Source organism: Ictalurus furcatus, chromosome 7 (assembly GCF_023375685.1).
Source record: "Ictalurus furcatus strain D&B chromosome 7, Billie_1.0, whole genome shotgun sequence".
NCBI lineage: Eukaryota > Metazoa > Chordata > Actinopteri > Siluriformes > Ictaluridae > Ictalurus > Ictalurus furcatus.
In genome coordinates, this window is record NC_071261.1 from 17,474,305 (window position 1) to 17,496,983 (window position 22,679).

At 37.9% G+C, this 22,679-nt stretch overlaps 1 protein-coding gene across 3 annotated transcripts in view; it reads left to right on the forward strand.

Moving 5' to 3' along the window:
• The window catches only part of LOC128609999 (adhesion G protein-coupled receptor A3), a 36,576-nt gene that overhangs the window by 6,885 nt on the left and 7,012 nt on the right, over positions 1 to 22,679 (forward strand). For all 3 annotated transcript variants that reach the window (XM_053628990.1, XM_053628991.1, XM_053628992.1), the window contains 12 exons: positions 5,303 to 5,374; positions 10,736 to 10,807; positions 15,735 to 15,806; positions 16,806 to 16,877; positions 17,884 to 18,044; positions 18,898 to 19,111; positions 19,405 to 19,569; positions 20,348 to 20,549; positions 20,787 to 20,936; positions 21,679 to 21,834; positions 21,948 to 22,148; positions 22,405 to 22,594. In XM_053628990.1, the coding sequence (XP_053484965.1) occupies positions 5,303 to 5,374; positions 10,736 to 10,807; positions 15,735 to 15,806; positions 16,806 to 16,877; positions 17,884 to 18,044; positions 18,898 to 19,111; positions 19,405 to 19,569; positions 20,348 to 20,549; positions 20,787 to 20,936; positions 21,679 to 21,834; positions 21,948 to 22,148; positions 22,405 to 22,594 (1,727 nt within the window). The remainder of the gene's footprint in view (positions 1 to 5,302; positions 5,375 to 10,735; positions 10,808 to 15,734; positions 15,807 to 16,805; positions 16,878 to 17,883; positions 18,045 to 18,897; positions 19,112 to 19,404; positions 19,570 to 20,347; positions 20,550 to 20,786; positions 20,937 to 21,678; positions 21,835 to 21,947; positions 22,149 to 22,404; positions 22,595 to 22,679) is intronic.

Consider the following 22,679-nt stretch of genomic DNA (forward strand, 5'->3'; position numbering starts at 1 on the left):
AAAGGATATGTCGTGTTATAAAATTAGCATATATCAGTATAATGGTGTAGTGGATTGGGGTAGAAGAGATGGTAGAAATGTTAACATTATCTGACTGTACACATGCCAAAGGGATATAAATGGTAACTAACCTTAAATTAGTTTGCTAGTAGATGATGTTACTTAGACCTGTGTGATTTGGCCAGTTAGAGTGCAACCAACTAATAATGGATATTTGGAAGCTTCCTGTTGAGGAAGAGTCTCCTTGTTTAGACTTCCAACTTGACACCAGCTTATTCAGTTTGGACTTATTCAGTTTGGACAAAAGATGACTGTATGAGGTCTGCTGTGTCTGCATATTAAAAGCTGAATGCTAGTCAGTGAGCAGTGTTTAGTATTGAATAGCACTTTTCTAAGCACTTTCTGAATTCACCACATTTGAGAATGAAAATACTGAGACATGATCGCAGCTTCCATATAACAGGGAATGAATTTGATTTGATTATTTCTCTCAAAAATCACACATTGACTACGTTTACATGGACAGCAGTAATCTAATTATTGACCTTATTCTGAATAAGACAATATTTTGATTAAGGTATTTACCGACTTATACATGAGTCGCTTTTAGAATACACCATGTTCAGGTTTTACATGTTATAGAACATGGATCGATTAACGCTGCACGTCATTACATCACTGTGCCACGCCGTCTGACGTTCCCTCCAAAATTTCACGTATCAACATACAGTTCGTCTTCGTTATGGTACCGTATACAGTTTTGGGTGTTTCATTTTTAACTTTACGAAAGCTTCAAATGTGGTTAATTATTTGTCATGCTATACGTGCTAATAGACGACTGCTTGAAGCTGTGGGCTTCATCCGAAAAATGCGTACTTGCCTACTATATAGTAGTTAAGTATGCTGTTTCGGACGCAGCCGTGCTCTCGACGGTTGAGCACTGCCATGTGTGATCGTGTCCTGTCGCAAAATGCGGTGAAAACTCTCACACGACATTTATAGTGTGATTAAGGTGTGTACATGTCTGTAATGCACTTCCATAATGCGACTAAAACAGGAATACTCCACACGTCTTAATTCGATTTGTGTTTACTTCGAGTATGACTTTAGTCTGATTAAGGTAATTAAAAATTGCTGTTTACATGGTAGTTTCTTAATCAGAGTATTGTCTTAATCGGGTTAATATTGGATTATTGTTGTTCATGTAAATGTACTGATGGAAATGGAATTCTTTGGTCATGACTTGAACTTGATTTAGTTGGTCAGTCTTGATTTATTGCTTTTTCTGATTTGGTTCCATTGCGACCAAAGATGGAATGGACGAAATTTGACATGGTCTTACATTTTTGGCTAAAATCTCAGAGTGTGATCACTTTTGCAGTGCACGTCTAGAAGGATGATTTTGGATTCCATTAAATACATGAAATTGTTAGTTTGTCTTGATATGTCTTGATGGTGTCTCTTGGATTAAAGTGCTTGTGAAAGTAGCTTTCCACGTACTCTACTATACATAGTAATGCATGTTTCAGTAACAAAGCTCACCATACCCATAACTTGAGCTTTAACCTACTCACTTTTTGTGAGCTTTGCCGTTAATCCTTTTACCTCGCAGTCCCATCACTTGACAGGCATCTGAGCAAGTTTAATGAGTCTAGCCAGGGACGACTTAAGCATCTGTCAAGCGCCATTAGAATGCAGTGTACACAAAAGTATCACAGTGTTATCACTCTGTGTCTCGTCAATCCTCTGACGTCTTTTAGCTGGACTCTTTTAGTAAAAAGACTAAGCAGGGACTAAATCACTGGGTTTGTTTTTTCTCTGATAAACGTCTGCACAGTGAACAAGTCTTGGCTAGCTGATATTTTGTCTCTCCTGGGACTCCAGAAAGCTCAAAGAGCCACTTTCTAAAGGTTTGGTTCAATGCTGTCAAAGTTCTTGAACGTTTTTTCATTTTTATCAGCTGAATCGATGTAAAAATAAATGTAAAAGTTTTAATAAATAATTACACTTAATGTTAGCTCCTTGTTCTTCTGCCATTATTTGTAACATGTGTGCCATATTAGTTATTCTTACAGTTGGTTGCTTTGTAGGTTTGGTTATATTCCTTTAGCTGGCTTCGCTGTAGTGAGGCATCAAATCTCTTTAAAATATCAAAAGAAGATTCCTGTCTCCGGCACCATGAGGCCTTAAGCAAATGATAATTTGCATGCTAATTGTCAGGACTTCCAGAGAGAAGCCACAAGCGTGATCTACAGTCAGAGTTCCCCTCCCCTGCACTTCATTATCCCTGTAGTCTTTCCATTCTCTAGACATTTCAACTGCTCTTTAGAGGTTATGTGCTTGTCTTTACCCATCCTTAAAGCATGGATGCTTAAGTCTAGTTCTTGAGATCCCCATCCGTGTAGTGTTTATTTCCAGCTCTAATGTGACACACATGATCTCTGATAATCAGTGCATTTAGACAAACCTGAATCTTAGAGCCAGCTGTGTTGGATGTAAGCTCTCAAGTGTGATGCATCACCAGGAATAGACTTAGGCACTTCTGACTTAAGGATTGGATTGTGTGGTGTCTGAAAGATTGGGGAGTTGTACGTGTGCTAAAAATGTAATGACTTCACTAAAACAGGCTGAGTATTGCCAGATTGCTTGCACCGTCTCTCTCTTTTAAAACTTTTAATTTTTACACATTACAAGTACCAGTCTTGGTACCAGATTTATAATGGCCCCTCAGAGCAGATCCTGAGAACAAATCTGGTAAAACTAAATACGTTGCTGAAATTGTTTGTAGACATAGCGCCACTGTTTGGAATTCTCATTAAGAGTGACACTGTTGGTCTTTTTAACCTTTTAAATTAAAAACATTAAAGCAGTGTAACCTTTTCATTCCACTTTGTACAAACTCAGTGTTATTTTTGGTCGTTTTCATCTTTTGTGACATCCCTGTTTAAGATGCATTCACATTTCCACTCTACCCTGCTTCAGCTCTCACTGTTGGACCATAATCAGGAATATTTTGTGCAGTACTAAAATCACAATTATTTATCATAATCAGGAGTGGACACTGATTTCATGTGCAAGTTCAAAAAAGGAGGAAAAAAAACCTATTGTTTGAGTTTCGCAAAACAAGTTTTCATCAGTTTTTACCAAGTGTGGATGACTGACAATCAATTCAGAATCCGAAAAGCAGTGGCTACTGAGTGGCGCAACAGAAAAGTGTTCACCCTATCATCGGGAGATCGCAAGGTCAAATCCCAGTGATACCACAGCATCTGTGGCCAGGAGCCAAGGGAGCAAAATTGGATATGGTATCTGGCTGGGAGGAATCAAGGGATTATTGTCTCTCTCCTGTCAGTCACAGCAACATTATCCAATCATGGACGACGTATGCAGAAGAGGGCAAGTGCCCCTGCATGAACAGGGGTTTGACTTAACATGTCTTGGAAGAACCACGTCACTGCATCTTCCTTAGCACCTAACCACCAAAGTAGCTCACCATATGTGTGTATATATAGGTTAGTTATCACCTTTTAAGCCTAGTCAGGTTCCAGGTAGGGATGGGTGATATCTTATCGTTTGTGATATACCGGTAGAAATTCTCCCCACAATAAGAATTAGTCTTTTCGCAGTAATAACGATAAAGCCTAGTTGATGATGTATTTCTGTGAGCGACGGAGCGACCCATTCGCAGCTCACGTGCGGAGCGAAAACAAGTATGGCGGAAGGTGGATGTGAAGCTGAGGATGAGTTTATTACTAAACGAGGAGCTACCTCTACAATTTGGAACTGATTTGGTTACAGAAAATCAGTTTTACTTTTAGATCAATGTTTGTGTTTCTGAGGCTCATAAGACTGCATGCAACTGCCACTTGTAGCCAAAAACTGTGGTGAATGGTACTATATTTATATCGTCACTGTTATCATTATCACAATAAATACCAGAAAATGTCCTGGTTAAGTTTTAAGTCCATATTGCCCATCCCTAGTTCCAGGGAACATGGAACTTTTGCTTGTCTGGTGGGCTAGCTATGTATCATTTATCCAGCCCTGCATTATTCTACTCATATTAAAATAATGTATTTTATTGCGCTTTGCAGTGTTTCCGCTGCCATGGTGTGTTAAGTGGTGTGTTGCATGACTTTGAGGGGGAAAAAGCAGATTTGCCACCAATGTTTCCTCAAGCTTAATGATTTATAGGCTGTCCACATAGAAGTATTAATTGCACTTTGGATCCAAAAAAGCATTGTCTGAGGCTCAGTAAATGTGTATACTCATTTTGTTACTTTACTTGATTATTGTGTTTGATTCAAATTTCTTAAACTTTGGATAGCTGTGTTTCAGTGTTTGATTCAAAGTAACCATTTTGATAATTACCTGCTAAACCTGATCTTTAGTTTGTCAGTAGTGATGGTTCTTTTCTGTTTCACCTCATTATCATACCATGTTTACTTGAATCCTGCTGCATGTGAAGCAGTGACAATATGGGGTTTTTCCCCCAATGAAGCTATTTTCCAACACAGACAGCCAGCAGCTTTATGTTCTGAGACGAGATGTGATTGCATATCCTATATCTTGCACTATGCACATGTGGCGTTAGAAATGCTAATGTCTGCTGTAGTGTGATGAGAAGTGCACAGAATCTCTTCACGCTCTCAACTCTTAAGGTCTTGTAATGGAGGTGGGGGATTAAATCCTGCGCTAGCCTGTAATAAAACCAGCCCTCAGCACCTCATAATGAAAGTATGTCTGTGTGAGTAAAGGGTGAGTGTGTGAGCCACTACATCCTGTAACTCTCGACTGGGAATGTTTTGACCGAGAAAGACTTTCCTTCAGGCTATGTCCCTTCCTTAACGGTGCTTTCTTATGAAATGCTGATCTAGTAACTACAATCGAACTGTTTAGTATGCGTTGGCATCTTTCTAGTGTTTGAAGGAGATTGTGGCACATATTCTCAAACATTTAAAGAATACATTTCACCACATGAGAGCTAAATGCTTAAAGTATTACTTTCAGCGCCAGTGGAAAATCACTGATTTTGTTTATGTTTACTTAAGCGCCATGTGTATGGTATTTGTGGAAATTTTCCACCTTATTTAGACAGGATTTTGGAAATTCAATCTTTCAAGTGCACTACTTGAAGTCTGATACTTTAAGAGTATGTGGATTTTCTGTGCTCTTGAAATAGGCTGAAAGATGCTTTTGAAAATTGCATAAAAATGTAGGTTTAAAATTAGGTCAGTGAAGCAACCTGATGTTTACACATTGCATTAAACATTTATTAATGTTTTTTTTTTCTTCTTTACAGCATGTTAAGCACCAATAAAATCCAAGAACTCCTCAATGGCTCCTTCGTTGGTCTGTCCATGCTTGAGAGGCTGTAAGTTGAGTTTGATTTTTCTCTGTTATTAATGAAAGTTGATCTTTTGCTTGTATTTTCTCATTTGTAAGTTGCTTTGGATAAAAGTGTCTGCTAAATGAATAAATGTAAATGTAATGATCATTGTTCACAAAATAATATAATTAAATATCCCAAACAAACAAAACACAGATCTTTTTTTTTTTATTTTAAGAAAATGGCTGCAGGTTTGTGCAGCCTCAGTGACTGTGACATACAGAGGAAACGTGTACTGTATTTGCCTGTCAGCTGCCAGAGGAAGGACTTCAGTTATGTAGAGGAATCTTTAAGTGCCTGTCATGAGGGGGTGGTGGAAGGGACAGTTAATTTTAGACACTGCCCTCAGGGAACACTAGTATCTGACCTGCGTTATAATACGAATGTATTGGTTAAACAATAGGTTTACTGAAAAAAAAAATGCACGCATGATTTTTTTTGCACTTTTTATTCTTTTATAAAGCACAGTTTTACTACTTCTGGGCTTAGAAATGTGTGTGCCTGATTTTCTCCCAAAGCATAAGAGACATATCCTGTTTTGTAGCACTTAGGGTGATTTATTGCTTGAAAATGGCTTTGTGCAGAAAAAAAACATAACCAGCCCATTAGCAGCCTGTGTGTTTCAATGAGGGCTAAAATAACATGATGCAATCTGACTGGAATTCCAAGGGCATATTTTCTGTCATTATAGGGACCCTGGGTGAGAAGAGGAAAAAGACAAGGCAAGGGGCCTTTCTGGGGTATTTTTCTGGCAGGGCTTAGACAACACTTTCATGCCGAATCCTTTCTCTTCTCCTTTTGACCCTTCTATGCCCTTAAAGGCATGCTGAGCAATTTCACTATTTTCAAAGGCATTTCAGCCAGTTTTTAAGATTGAAAGTGAGTTTAATTGATTTGGTTTGGCATCTGAAAAGCATTGTACTGTATAAGATATACTATTAAGGCTGGTTGAGATTTATTTGTTGCAAATACAATCCAGTAGTTCCCTAAATTCTCATCGTTCCCTTTATAAACTTGTTGTGTTCCAGGTGCAGAGCTGCTTCTTGAAAACTCTGGTCCTGGCATTAGAAATGTACATTTGTATGTTTCTGTTATAGGCTCTTTTTCCTGTTCTAAAGCAGACAAAAATGCACAGATCATGAGCGTAAGCTAAACATATGTCTTTTAGAGCCCATTAAAAGTATAAACACTTCCATACTTCTCTGCCCTAGAAGCCTAGGGAAATGAGCTATGCTTCTCTGGTTAAGTCTATTAGTCAGCCAGTCTCTGAATCTCTTTTCCTCTTGGCATTTTGCGCTTGCTATTCATCCATGCATTTATCTCGGGGCACATAAAACTGTCCTTGTGTAAAGATGCAGAGGAGGGGTTTATAGGTAGTATGGGGGTTTATGGGCACGTCTGTACTAGTATCCATCCAGTATCGGGTCTGCAATTGACCGGAAACACTAGAATCAGAATTTTAGACATTTTCTGATACTATCTGTTGATGTAATTTAGTTCAATTAGATTTTATTTTTTATTTTTTAGCAAGACACAGCAGCTTTAGAGTTTGTGTCAACCTTGAGAACCTAAAGGGAACCCCATTCTTTCTTTTGTTGACACTGGATAATCATTACTTTTACAGCGGTGTACTAAGCATGTTTATTGATAGGCAATATAAGCATATTGTGAATAAGAGTCCTGGGAAGCGCACAGGAAAGTCTTTATGATTACACAAGCAGTTCTTAGGTACTTATGCTGCATTTGACTAAAGCTCATAAATCGGAGTTTCCGAACTCCAGCTTGGGAAGGTGTCCACAACCCTGAGTTCAGTATAGGTATCTCAGCATGGCCACTCATAAGTAAATAAAATATCACTTCACTACTTTAAATGAGTCTACAACAGTATTTTTTTTTAAAAAAAAGTATTATTGATTAAATCTATATCGCTGACCATAAAGTTCACTGTTCTCAGAATGAAAATACATCCTCATTAAATGTTAGCTGATGTTCTTGTTGCTAACAAGGTGTCCATTTTTATTTATTTTTTTACTTGAAAGCATTGAGCTCAAAAGTGAAATAATTCACTCGGGAGTTAAGTCTACAGTACTGACGAGATTATCCACTGAAGCAAGCATGGGTCTTTGGTATGAACTGTGTTTGGGAAGTGCAAATTTTATGCTGTGAATTGGTGTTCTGTGGATTGATCATGTACATAAACCCAGGACACAAATTTCTGGTAGTGTTTGTGTTGGAACAAGGCCCTAATCTGAAACTAAACAAAATATCTTATGGAAAAAAGCACACTGTGAATTAGACTTGTTTGAGGATATGTCCATGCAGTCACAGTGAATTCTTGTGAATTTTCCTATACATCCTGCTTTGGTCAATATGCACAATTTAACATTATGTGCGCATACACCTGTGTGAAGGCCTGTGCACAAAGCCAGCATGTTTGTAGATTCACACACTCAGAAGTATAATTTGGGCCTCACTTTCCGTGAACAGTGTGCGAATGTTGCCTTTCTTATGCTAATGAGGCTAACAGGGGCCAGAGGTGTCACAGACTGATTCCCCTAAAAACGCTGTGCCTCTGGCAGCTTTTGTGTGCTGGAAAGAAGGAGTGAGTGCTGAGTTACCGTCCCTTTTCAAGGCAAATAAAGCCTCACTGCAGTCTCCAGCTCACACCACAGCAAAGCTCATTGGCATCACAGCTGTTCTCTGCTCTGAGAGTGACGGGTATGGGAGAATCAATAAAAGCCCATCTTTTACCTTAAACCCCAAGCCATGAAATTGTAGCTTGACTGTGGCTACCTCACTATTTTTACTCAGAGTCCATCCGTAGACATTTCATATTGTTGTCGTTACTAAAATGAGCGCACACGCTTACAGGGCCACTTAAACCTTCTGACTGTTGTTCTTGGAGGAACAGCACCAATATGCCATTTTGAAATATTTTCAAGTTTGATTGCAGTAGAAGCCTTCCAACATTAGGAACTGTTTTTTTGTAACTGACCCTAGAAAACCATTCCTGGAGTGCTTGGGCAAAGAGCTTATTTTTGTTGTCCATGTGCAAAGAAATTTGGTGAAGTGATCGACTGGAATTTTTGTTGGTCTTTCTACTCCAGAGACACAAGCTTCGCTCAATGTTATTGGAGAATTTAAGGAACCTTTTATAGCTGGTCTGTTGAAAGAAAGACCAAGACAAACTTTCCATATGTGAAATAAGAACTCTATCCTCATTTATTTGTTTTAACAGCTTTGACGGACAGGTTGCCAAGTAGTCCATGTGCTTAGCTCTTTCTGGTTAAAAATAATGTGGAATGCATTAGTACAATGAGGGAGGAAACAATTTGTCTTTAACAGCCCCAATAATTTTTATTTAGTGATGAAGACCGCAAGCAGAATGGTTTCTGGGCTGCAGTTCTTCACCTTTATCCCTGCCATTTAATAAGATACAACTTTCAGCAGATTTTCTCATTGTAGCAGTCATCTGCTTTCCTGCACCATAGCATGCTACTGAAAGATTGTTGTTGTTTTTTTTTTTTTTTTTTCTTTCGGTTTGAAAGCTCATCACACTAACTGACATTTCCTGGTAGTGAATTCAAACTGACATTAACCTCACTGCCTCTTCAGAATATGCTCCATAATTATTGGTAAAGATGGTTAAATTGGTGATGGAAAAACTGTATTTGTGGTTGATTAGCTTCATTTCAGAGTGAAAATATGAGAGAAATCTGAAAAGGTCTTGCATTACCATTTTTCCTTTGATTGATTATCCATTTGAATCCAAGCTAGGTTGTCGGTTCATCTTCAGTAGCTGCTTTGCCATAGTCAGGGTTGTAGTGGAGTCTCGAGGGAGGAATACACCCTGGATGGGATGCTAGTCGTCGTCGTCCCGTAGTCTGTGTGACATGGTGGGTGTAACCAATCAGCAACAAACTGCATCGTTAGTTTCTGGTGGAAATGTTGAGCAGGAACCAAATACTGGATCAAATCCAGTTTCTTGTAAAGGCTCTGAAAAGTGCAGTGAGATCAGACACCAAGAGTGTTGGAGTTATTTATTTATTTATTTATTTATTTATTTTCATAAAGCATAGTTTCTGCGAAAATAAAGATAACTGGTAACAGATAGATAGATAGATAGATAGATAACAAAAATCATGAAAAACAAACAGAAGCATTCCATTCCACTCATCTTTCTTCAATGCGCTCACCGCTTCCTTCATCATGTTTTCCCTGGCACATCAAAACCATTCATGTGAACAGCCCGGCCTTCTCTCTGTCCTCCACTGTAACCACAGAGTGAGGACTTCAAAAGGTTTGGGCCTTTGAGCCATTGAGATGGCGGTATGTGTGTATTGAAGCTTTTGTATAGGACTAGCTGTTGGCTGACTAGCGCAGGTGTGGTCTGCAAGCATCACATCACTGCCCTGTGAAATCTGAGGGTTGGAGTGTGTCATCACATATTGTGTACTGGTGCGCTGCTTGTTTGGCTGTACGAGTGTCTCCATAGGAGCCATTAAAGTCTAAGTAGAGGCTGTCCATATTGTTGTCTTGTTCCAATGTTGCACTGCATTGTGCAAAAACCTCACACGTGCCTATTCAGCCTCTGTGTAGGTTTATGTAAAATCAATGATATTTCTAATTATTTTTTTATGCATTATGATCTCGGATTGTCTATGCGTCCATCCATCCTCCTGTTTGTCCATACAAATTCTCGTCACAGTATCTCAACAATGAGTGGTTAAATGTTTGTAGGGTGTATATGGAATTATCATTGTAACCAGCAGATGAACAAGTTATATTTTGGAATTGATCCAAGCAGGGTCAAGGTCACAGGAAGGTAAAATTTTTTTAAATAGTTTTTCTCAAATGGCTTCCTGCTTGTTTAGAGTATATGTTATGGGTATTTCTGGGATACAAATTACAAGAAGGACTAGCCTTTTGATGCCAGTGGTGCTGAGTTCTACTCAGTTTCTTTTTTCTTTACCTTGTCATTGTTTTATTTATTATTATTCATCTTTTGATTTTATACTGTAGCATCTGTTGCGCAAGCTGCGAATTTCATTGTACAAGGGAGCTTGTGCATATGACAAAGTTCTTGCATCTTAGGCTGGTGTTACCAAGAAGGTCATGTGATTTCAATCTTATTTTGTCAAGTGTTGAAACATATGGTATTAAACTATTTGCTACTGAGCCTTTTATACACTATTTATAAACATCTGGTCTGTCATTTTAATATACTCTATTGCAGGTTGCATATTGCGGATAGTATAATTATCAAGAATTGAATAATTATTAAGAAATTAATTATTTTTGAAATAGTAATATTTACTGTTTCCTGCCTGCTGCTTTCTTTTCTAGGGACATAAAGAATAACATCATCACCCGCATTGAGCCAGGAGCCTTCCTTGGACTTACTGCTCTTAAAAGACTGTAAGTAAATATTGTGTCTTGTTTGAGGATGGTAACACCAAGGTTAATTAATGATTTGCTGTGTTTATTAACTGAGTGCTTGTATGAGTTTGTGGACATTGTCTGATTACTCTGTCCAGTTGCGCTAGCATTATATTATATGCATGCATACAACAATCGGGCGTAATGTAAATATTGCTATTTTTTTCTCATAAGATAAGTGATTAGTCAAACATGTGGTATATTTCAGAGTATTTAAAAAAAAAAAAAATTTTACTTCAGAGGAAAGTATTGTGTGTACGTGCGGTGGCCTGCCCTTCACATCGTGTAAATTCTGGCATTTTTTTATGTGTGTGTGTGTATATATATATATATATAATATAGTTCTGAAAACTACAGGTTTCTCTTTTGCATTTATCTGAACCAGAAGAACATTTATAGCAAATATCTTTGTGGGAACATAGCCTGGGCAAATAAATAAAAAATTTGGGTGAAATATATTGATTATTTCTTGTAATTATTGTTTTTGAGTGTGATATTTGTACAGTGTATTGGGGCTAGTTTATATGCTGTGTGTGTGTGTGTGTGTGTGTGTGTGTGTGTGTGTGTGTGTGTGTGTGTGGTAACAAGAGGGGTTTTGATCGGTTGGGATATATGTTTGGTGAGACTGTGAATGTACACATTCACAAGTATTTCTTGGCTGCCTGAATGGAGAACTATGCAGCTGCTCCAAAATATCATTCTAATATTCAAGAGTGAGTGAGCATTCAGGGAATTTCTCCATTTAAGGCCCATATTTATATTCATACTGACATTACTGGTGCCAAAGGTATAATTTAAAATGTTGGATAGAAATTAGACACTCATTGCAAACAAATGTATAGAAATATTGCAAAAGCCATTTTATGTTGAGTAAGTTCTGATATTACTTGTATTCAGAACACGTAAGACCAGTGCCTGGGTGATTACGTGACGGGTGAAAAACATGCATTTTACTATTCAAAAAACTGTGGTAACCCATATCTCACAACACTTGTTTTTTTTTTGTTTGTTTGTTTTGCTGTTGTTTGTTTTTTTATATATATATATATATATATATACAAAAAGTTTTTCCTGACAGTGGCTGCATTTAGCTGTTAATTAAATAACTCAATTGAGTTTTAAAACATAGAATTAGCAAATACACAAAATGTGGTTAATAGCATCCATGCTACTGACATAAGGACATGAAAATGATTTTAAATAATAATAATAATTAATAAGAATGAATAATTTGGGTAATGGCGTACTTTCAAAGTGACCATCAGTTATAATCATAGCGTTTGAAATTAAAAAGCATAAGAGAACATACTATTCTTCTTCCCATAATCTACAAAAACTTTGAGTGATACAGCTACTGAACATGTGGAATATTTAAAATATTTCATAATGGTAAATGTGTATAGGTAACAGCTTTGAGTGAATAACAATACTGAAATATAATGGTTTTGCCATGTAAAAGGATGTTACTACCATGAGATTTTACACATTAATACACAAATAAGGTCTGTTTTAACGTATTTGTGTTTTAAGAATAATTATAGGCTTATAGGTTTTATTAATGCCTTGTTATTTATCTGAAACATTCAGATAGGTTACTTGCTTATGTCTTTACTTTACATACCTACTTGCAAATGTAATATCTGTGCCAATTTGCTTAATCACAAAGAACAAGAAAGATTTTGGATCTTGGAAAGGAGCGATCATGTTAATTCACATGTAGAACACGAAAAGCACACAAGCTGGTTAAATCTGGTCAGCAGAGGGGTCTGCCAACAAAAGAGTCCCTGTGTGCGAACATTTCTCAGTTTAAATTTTTTCCATCTGCGTTTAATTTTTTCCCCATCTCAAAACAGCTAATTACATTTCCCCTGTTACATTTTGAGACAAGTCACTGGCCTCGGGATACAGGGATAGACAGAGTTTAGAGGAGAAGTGTGGAGCAGAGAGATGAAAAGATTAAAGAGATGAAGGAAAGTTGAGTCAGGACTGGAGAAGGAAGATGAAATGATAATGAAAGGAATGAATCAGGAGAAAGAGGGCTTTAAAGACATGCAGGTGATGAGAAAGGGGCCAGTGAAGGTAGTATTGCAACTGTGAGTTAGAGAGTTGGGAAAAAAAAACAAGTGAAGAAATGGTCTTTTGCTAGAACAGCTTATCATACTTTCTGAAATGGAGAAAATCTTTTGGTTAAAGGCTGTTCACATGGTTTTTAATGATAAACTCATATTGATATTAGTTTTTCAAGCTACTATCACATTGATGGTAAGCTAAAGCTGATGCGTGTTTTACACCAAGTTAAAAAAAAATAAATAAAATTCTGCAGCCCCTACACCACTGCTCTCATTTTGTTTTGGGTCTAAAGTTAAAATAGTTCCTCGGTGTGCTCTCCTTACTACAACACACCATTGGATTCTTCTCAGAGTGGACTTTCCTTGCCATAAATTCCCAAGCTCTTCCCTAAAACCCACAATAGTAAAAGGCAGCTACTGTTCACCCAGTCAACAAGCAGACATCAGCTGAACAAGAAGCTAACATGTGATTCTGGCAGTTGCCTTTGAGTTAGAGTGGCTGTCTGCAGGGCGTAGTAAATCCATTCTGACGCCAACATGTCATGTTAGCGAGAGAAGCTCAACACCAAGCCTTATCCCATTTGGCATGTTGGAATCGGTACGGCTAGATGAAAGAGTGCTTTGCCTTAAATATGTAACATGTTTATGTCCACTTCCTTTCCTTAGAGCTTTGATCAGATTTCCCACCCCACTTAAATAATCCAAAGAATTTTCCATACAACCCAAAACCAGCCTGAAATTGTTATTGAGTAGAGTCCTAAAGTAGCACTGAGGTAGCACTAACTTTTGGTGTTCAGAGTCAATGGCAACTTTCTCAGCGGAAGTAATAAATCACAGAAGTTTTCTGTGGTGATTTGTGCAGGGCCAAAGTTTTCCTCATGTATGTTGTTGTTATATTTGTCATGTCAGAACTGCATTACTACAGATCTATCTATAGAGAAATATATACTAGAACTTAGGGATGTCACGATGCCAAAAATATACTAGTCGCTACCGATACCACCAAAAATAAATGATACTCGATACCAAAGTCGAGACCAAAAGTGTGGTTTAAAAAAAAATATATAATTTTTAAATAAAATTAAAAACTCCTGGAGGACATCCTATTCTGGCTGATACTGGAAACGAGAGAGGGGGGGGGATATTTTAGTTATCAAACACTGTCTGACAATGACTAATAACAAGTGTCAAAAATAACAAACCCTCCTAAACGCGAGTGTGCACACGCACACACACACACACACACACACACACACACACACACACACACACACACACCCCTTGTACTCTGAATGCAAGCATTAGTTTAAATTCACTGATATGGTGGCAGGACAAAAAGATTGATTAAAACCATTAACAGTTCAATAATTATTAGTGCCATTAGGCAACATTTAGCTGACAGGACACAGGCTGAATGGCAATGCATGGTGGCCTATTAGGAGGTAGTTTATAACATTGCAATGAGTTAGTGTCGTTAACAAATAACTGGCTAACGCAAACATTACATGGAGCATAATGTTAGCTGGTTTCACGTTTACAATGCCAGCTGTCTCAAACAAACATAATATAGGACCGTCTTTCAGGTGCTTCGCCAAATTCCAGGTGTTTCCTCGCTTTGTTTGAAATGAACGATTTCTTTCCTCTCAACAAGCTTTCCTCTCTCTGCCTCTTAACGAGTCGGGGTGGCGCTAAACTTGTTAAGCTAAGATATATATATACACATATATTATTTAATTTATATAATATATATTATATTATATAATGTGTGTGTGTGTGTGTGTGTGTGTGTGTATATATATATATATATATATATATATATATATATATATATATATATATATATATATATATATATAAAATATATATTATGTATGTATATAAAAAATATATATTATGTATGTATGTATGTTCGTTCAGTTTTATAAGTATAATGTGTATATGTATAAATGTTCAGTTTTATACTCCGGTAAAGTCTAAATCACCTAAATAGTGGTTCTCAAACATCACACAAAATTGATGTACCACTGGATGCTATAGACCCTGAAATCTTGACAGTTATAATTATGCCACTGCTCTCTCTCTTTTGATGCTAAGAAGCTGAAGGCAAAGTAAGACTTTTGCCAAGTTGTGCTAGCAGCTTTGCTTTCATCTGATGATAATTTTTACTGATTCCTTTGAAGTTATATTGGTGTTGACATATAAGATGTGCAGGACTGGTCCCTGCAATGTCCAAAATACACTATATGCCCGAATGTTAGTGGACATCTGACCATCGCACCCATATGAGGCCCAAACTGTTGCCTCGAATTTATAGAATGTCTTTGTATGCTGTAGCATTACAGTTTCCCTTCACTTTGAACAAACTTGTTCGAGAATGGCCATGCCCTTGTGCACAAAGTGAGCTCCATGAAGACATGGTTTGCTAAGGTTGGTGTGGAAGAACTCGAGTGGCCGACACAGAACCCTGACACTTTTGAACTGGAATGCTGACTGCACCCCAGACCTCCTCACCCAAAATCAGTACCTGACCTCACTAATGCTCTTATGGTTGAATGAATGAACACAAATCCCCACAGCCATATAGGTGTGATGGTGTCCACAAACTTTTGGCCATATATTGTATCTAGCTAGAACATACTAGTCATAAGCATGAGTAACAACACTGATTAGTGATGAGTAGAAGCCAAAGATGGGTTTAATGCTAAATGCTAAATGTGTCTTCTACAGTGACTTTGTTCTGTTAGTCTAGCATCAGTAGATTTTGTATCTGCCTAGTGATTAGTGTATGTTAATATGTCTGTGTAATTGATGTATCTTTTTTGTTCTCATCTCTTTAGAGATTTGTCCAATAATCGTATTGGCTGCCTCAGTGTGGATATATTCAAAGGCCTCACAAACCTGGTTAAACTGTAAGTAAATCTCCTTATTACCTATTACTCTATCAGCATCACAATGGTGGCCGATAGGTTTTCTTAATTTCTGTTGTGTTGTATTTTTAATAGCTTTTATATTTCAAGTGCTGTGTTTAGGGCTCCCTAATGAGGATATTAGAAGTGTTTTAGGCATTTGGCTAGAAATTGAGAATGTAATTGCCCTTCACTGTGCTCTAAATTGATGAACAGATGTTGTAAGATTAGCATGTTAGTTTTTGCCTCCCTCGAGTATAGCAACAGCAGTGCACACACCTGTGTGTCCTCTCCACCTCGTGAAGGTGATGCTAATGCTATCCATGTGAAAATAAAGCCGTCATTCTGATTAAAACTCTCAGATGATAGATTAAGCTGTTATGTAAATGTTTTTGGAGATAAATAGCAGCAGCTATGAGGAATCCGAAACAAGTCGAGTGTAGACTTCTCTGAACTACGGGTGGGCAGTGTGACAAAAAAACATATCATGATACTTGATGACATTTCTGTGATGCACAATATGTATCATGATACATAATGTTTGCTAACCAACTGGCAACAAAACAGTAGCGTTGTGCTTTATTTATTTATGTATTTTTTAAAATGCTATGAAAAACTTTTATGTCTACAATGCCCCCAAAAAAATAAAGTACTTTAAAATGAAAAAGGTAAAAAAAAAAAAGCATTTTAATAATAAATACATTTTACAATGTTGAAGGTTTTTAAATATTAAAAATCAGTTGCTTCTAATCAGAGTTTGTAATTGCTTTTTAAAATAAAATCTCAGAAAAGTGCATTGTTATATAATTTATCATGATCTCAGTATCAGCTCTGAACTATGTGCTATTACTACTATTAAAGCTAACCCTTTGCAAGTAATTATCAGTTGGCTCATTCAGTGATGCACAAATATCTATAACACGAAGACCACCTCAGATGCTAGATCTAGCCGATCCTGATTCTCATATGCAGTGTCGTAATTCATCTGTGGTGTCATTTCAGCAACCTTTCAGGGAACATGTTTTCATCCCTTTCTCAAGGGACCTTTGACAGCCTCGTCTCTCTGAAAACACTGTGAGTAAACTGAATTTATATCTCCATATTTCAATATTGGCACATTTAAATCCTGCTTTTTTTTTATGCCCTAGGCGATTTCACCCCAGATATTGTGTAACACATATTATTCTTTCTTTTTTTTATGACCGTTATGCCACTATGGATTGGATAAAGTCACTGAAATAACCAGTCAAGTATATGGCTTGTTATTATAGGAACGTGATTGAGGGGGTAAATAAGTGAAAAAGATAAGTAAGGGATCAAATATCATGGGGGCGTGCTGCTATAGGAAAATAATCAATGATGGTGCTGGCTGCATCACGCCACCCCAACAGGAGGACTAAAGTTAATTATTTTACTATAAAATATCCCAAATTGTTTTATTCCTGTCATATCACATCATTCTGCCAGCAATTACATTTTGTTATTAATTAAATCATACTGTTTATCAGTTTGTAATTACATGTAATGTTAAGGAATGTCCACAAAACAGGTGAGTTCATGTTATCACATGCTCTATAAACATTCTAGCCTCTGTTTTTTTTCTCTCCCTTGAAGATAAAACAACTACAACAACAACAACAACAGCAAAAAAACTCTACAGCTTGTCATGTTACACTTAAGCCAGAAATAACAAATTTCTCTATCCTGAAAAGTTTCCCATTGTGGAAAACATACTGTTACAAAGCGCTGATGCTCGAGACTCATTCCATAAATGTAACATAAACACCTTCCTAGTGAAAGTGTCACCTTCTCAATGTGTATATGTTTTGAATAACATTTTTATTATCGGGTTTAGATTATATGACGTGTCTGTCGTACAAGTCCCTGTGAATTAGTTGTTTCTATAGAAACAATAACATATTAGAAGCCAGCACTGCTGTCAGTGTGACGTTATAGAAAATGAATCTGACAATTCAACCATGCTGTGGTATGAAAAGTAGTTAATGTCATATTTTTGCTGCCTACACTTCATTGATTGTGTGTACGTGTGTGTGTGTGTGTGTGTGTGTGTGTGTGTTAGGGAGTTTCAGAGCCCTTATCTGCTGTGTGACTGTAACCTGCAATGGCTGGTACGCTATATTAAAGAGAAGGGTATAGCTGTGAAAGACACCCGGTGCTCCTACCCTCGCTCACTACAGGGCCAGCTCATAACCTCCCTCAAACCTGAAATGCTCACCTGTGGTAAGAAGACAAACACGCATACACTTACTAAAAAGGGGCAGTTGTTCTAGCTAAGTGGCCTTAAATGAAGAAAATAACCAGATTCAATGTATGCCAATATTACAAATCACAAGATATCCTTGAAATTATAGTATTATTAAATAGAAACTGCAGCTAAACATTGCATGTTGTAGGTAGCATTAGCAACTTCCACAGGGATTTGTGGATTTTTTAATTTTATTATTAATTTTTTTTTACAAACTAGACAAGTATTTTTTTTCTTACAAGCAAGTTCATTTGAAATGAAACATGTTTATACTACTTGCTTGATATTTCCATCTTTTTCATAAAATGCAAATGTACTGAATGGAATAATTGTTTTTATTACTTAATAAATGGAAATGATGTGTTAATTAGGAGACCTGGAAGTCTGAGTCAGTTTTTGCTGTAATATTTCAATACACTGCACTCACAATGCAGGTCTACTCTAATGGATAAGATTAAAAGCACTGGTTTGCCACCAAAATACTCATCACAGCTCCTTTATTTTGTGGAGGTTGTGCAGTAAAAACACTGATATAGATGGAGCAGAGTGATAACCTTTTTTTGGCTGCTTTCCCAGACGCACATTAAACTCAGTCTGGGTGCTCAGGTTGGTTAACTTTCTTTTAATCTGCCTGGAGAAAGAGTTCAGTGTTGTTTGAGAGCACCTGATTGGTTGTAGGTAACAGATACACTCACTTGTATGACGATGAAAAACAAAGCAACAGTTACTAAAGTGAAGAAACAGAGCAGAGGTGCAGATTTAAAAATGGGCCGGATCTTTTGACCGCAAACACACCCGGTTTTTCACTCTTACCTGTTTTCTCTGTAGATGCACCTCTGGAGCTCCCCTCTTTCCAAATGACTCCTTCCCAGCATCAGATAGTTTTCCAGGGGGACAGCCTGCCGTTCCAGTGCATGGCCTCCTTTGTGGATGAGGACATGCAGGTGCTCTGGTATCAGGATGGCAAGATGGTGGAGTCTGATGCCACGCAGGGAATCTACATAGAGAAGAGCATGGTGCAGAACTGCTCCCTTATTGCCAGGTAATGCAGCATAAAGGAGCTTAAGGATGGTGTTGTAATAAACATCTGTATTTTTTTTTTTTAATTCTACTGTATTTAGGCAAGGTTTAATTTAAAAGAAAAAGAGAGAGAGATACAGAAGCCAAATGTTATATACCTCAATTATGAGCCTAATCATACAAGTCTGCATACAAGTATATCAATTCAAGGCATGTGTCCACTTACATGATGTAATATGATTGTTTAGGCTAAACTATAACTCTTACTGTGTCATTTGTGAACAATCTCTTGTTTTCTCTCTTCTTCATTCACAGTGCTCTGACAATCTCCAACATCCAGCCAGGCTTCACAGGAGACTGGGAGTGTCGAGTGCGCACTAGCCGAGGCAACAACACACGCACGGTACACGTTGTTGTTTTAGAGAGCTCTGCTAAATACTGTGCTCCTGAAAGGGTGTCCAACAATAAAGGAGATTACAGGTGAGTTTAGCAAAATATTTCCCTGAGAAGCACTAAACATTACATAATCAGTTTAAAGTGTACTGGTTCAGCTTGAGAATTTTAGCTCATCGTTTCCCTCTAGTGGCTGGAAAAGCAGTCTTGCATAGTGTGCGCCAGTGTGATCTGTATTTGTTTACTGCTCCAAATATCTGTATCTTTATTTGAGTTTAAACCTGAAAATGGCCTGAAATTAGGGTTGTTTTTTTAATTATTATTATTAATTATGAACCCTACCATAAACACTGGGGGGGGCGGGGCAGAGATAGAAATGTCAGCATGCTGTGTGAATTCTTGCTCTGACAGCCCCTCAATGAAAGCAAGTTCATAATTGGTCGACTAGAGAAGTGGATGGGACTCTATTTAGTTGCATCTATTTATCAACATATATCCAAACTCATAGCCCAATTTAAAGCACTGCAAACCCTGACCAGTGCCTTACTAAGGATTCTGTATATGCATCCCACAGAACTACATGTTCATGTTAATGAACATGATCATCGTTTATATCACAAGGTTCATATCTGACCTCTCTCTCTCTCTCACACCTGCATGAAAGTTAAAACCTCCCGCATCTTTCTGCCAAGCTGTTATCTATTTGGTTCTATATAGATATAGATCTAAATAGAAAGAAACAGTATTATCCTTGCTATGTTGTAGAAACTAGCCTACAGTAATTAGCCAAGAGGGATTTAGGTAACAGATTTTATGTTATGTCACTTGTAATACTTAAGCTCCATCATGACTGATGTCTTTGCAGATGGCCTCGCACACTGGCAGGCATCATGGCGTACCTGCCCTGTGCGCGACAGGTAACAGGCGCAGGCATCTACTCAGGCAGCTCAGCTGAAGACCGGCGTGCCAGAAGACGATGTGACCGCAGTGGGCACTGGGCTGAGGAGGACTACTCCCGCTGCGAGTACATGAAGGACACCACCCGCGTGCTTCACATCATCAACCAGGTGCAGAACTGTTTTTACCTTCCCAGCTTACAACTCACAAATCATACTCGCATGATCCTAAGCAGAAGTGAAAACAATAAGAAAAAAAAATGATGTGTAATTTTAATATAGCAGATACCTTTATGTGACACACGTCTCTTCACTCTAGTATGATTTTTAGATGAATTCCTCCGTCCGCTCTACTATATAGTCACATTCCTTTTCCTTTTATTGATTTCTGTCTTATCTGTCTGATAGATGGCTCTGAACCTGACAAATGCAGTGCATACAGCACAGCAGCTTCTGGCTTACACAGTAGAAGCCCCTAACTTCTCAGACAAGGTGGACGTGATCTTTGTGGCTGAGATGATTGAGAAGATTGGGACGTTTGCCGAGAAATATAAAGAGGTGAATCATCCAAGAGCAAATGTAGCCACATACAACCAAGAAAGAACTTCATTGTAGTCCGTGTGCATCATATTTATATTTTGAATCTGTAAATGAGTTTTAATAATTGCTTGACTTAATTTACTTAAATCATGATTGTTAATCCTAGATGAATGCCAACGTTTAAAAAGACTTGTGCTTCCATGGAAGGATTGGATCTTTAAAAAATCCTAAACCCTAAAAAAAAATTAATTAATTATTTAATCAAGTTCAGCTTAAAAGAAGCAGTTGGCAAGACATGATTCCTTACTATAGACAAAGCACACATACTGTGGATCAGTTTATGGAGAAAATGGCATGAAGGGAGGAGATAAGACCAAAAATGGAGGGATTTAGGCAAAAAGTCACAGTGGACCTACTTTTCTGGGTTTGGGTTTCACTGTGTTGAAGGGAAACACTGACCTTGTGACACCTGCATGTAGATCCACTTCAGAGCTTTTTCAAATAAAGGTGATTCTCTGAAATGACCCTGATCTACAATGCAGAGTAGTATTGCAATTTTTTCGCTCGGCATTCTGGACTAATAAAATAATGTCTCAGGATCTTGTGCTATACATTTTCCATGATTATATCATTATATCACTTCAGTGAGTCTCTTATTTTGGACTTGTGTTTGTGTTGGAGTGGAGGATAAAGTATGTATATGGAAAATTCTACTGGAGTATTAATGGAGCTGTGTGTGTGTGTGTGTGTGTGTTGTCAGTTAGGGGATGTGATGGTGGATATCTCCAGTAATCTGATGCTGACTGATGAGCGAGTGTTGTGGATGGCACAGAAGGAGGCGCGAGCTTGCTCACGCGTTATTGAGAGTCTACAAAGGATCGCAGTTCTCCGGCTGGCTAGTGGATCTTATTACACTGTAAATATCGTACATGACTTGCTTTACATTCTTACTGTGTGTGTGTGTCTATGTGCCTATAAAGTCTGTTTACTGCACTTTCCATGGACATCGCTGGACATTTTCCTCAATAGAACTCCCACAACATTGCTGTGGAGGCACATGTGATCAAGGCCAGCAGCTTTAACGGCATGACCTGCACGCTGTTCCAGAAGGTGGCACCAGAGCGTACTATGATTCCCCACCTGGTAAATTTAAACCCTGACATTAACCTGGACCGGCAGCTCAGCTTCAAATGCAACGTCACCAGCAATCTTTCTGCCCTTGCCCTGAAGGTGTGCTGCTTTCCTTTTTTGTTAGTTATCCACAAAAATGATAGTTTTCTCTACTGCTTTAGCCACTAATACTGTATGCTTATATTATTTAAGTGTTTGACCTATTCTTACATTTCTTTTGTTTAGCATCATCAGTTTAACCACTGTCCAGAAAAGAGGAAATATCAGCAGGAATTATGTGTATAGTTGAACATTTATTTGATGCCATAATTTAGTATGTAAACATGTATACTCCTCTCTCCCTGAATATGTGCAGAATACTATAGTGGAGGCGTCGGTGCAGCTGCCTCCCTCTCTCTTCTCCTCTATGCTGAGCTCTGGTCAAGCTGATGATGGCATTTATAAGCTGCAGTTGCTGGCTTTCCGCAATGGCAAGCTTTTCCCCCCTACAGGCAACTCAACCAAGAGGAGAAGCGTTGTCACTCCTGTCATCCTCACCAAGATTGGTAAACTACATCACCTCAAACCAGCACCTTCCTCAGCACAGTTACTTGTTGTTGAGTAGGATGTATTTATAGTTTCTATTCATTC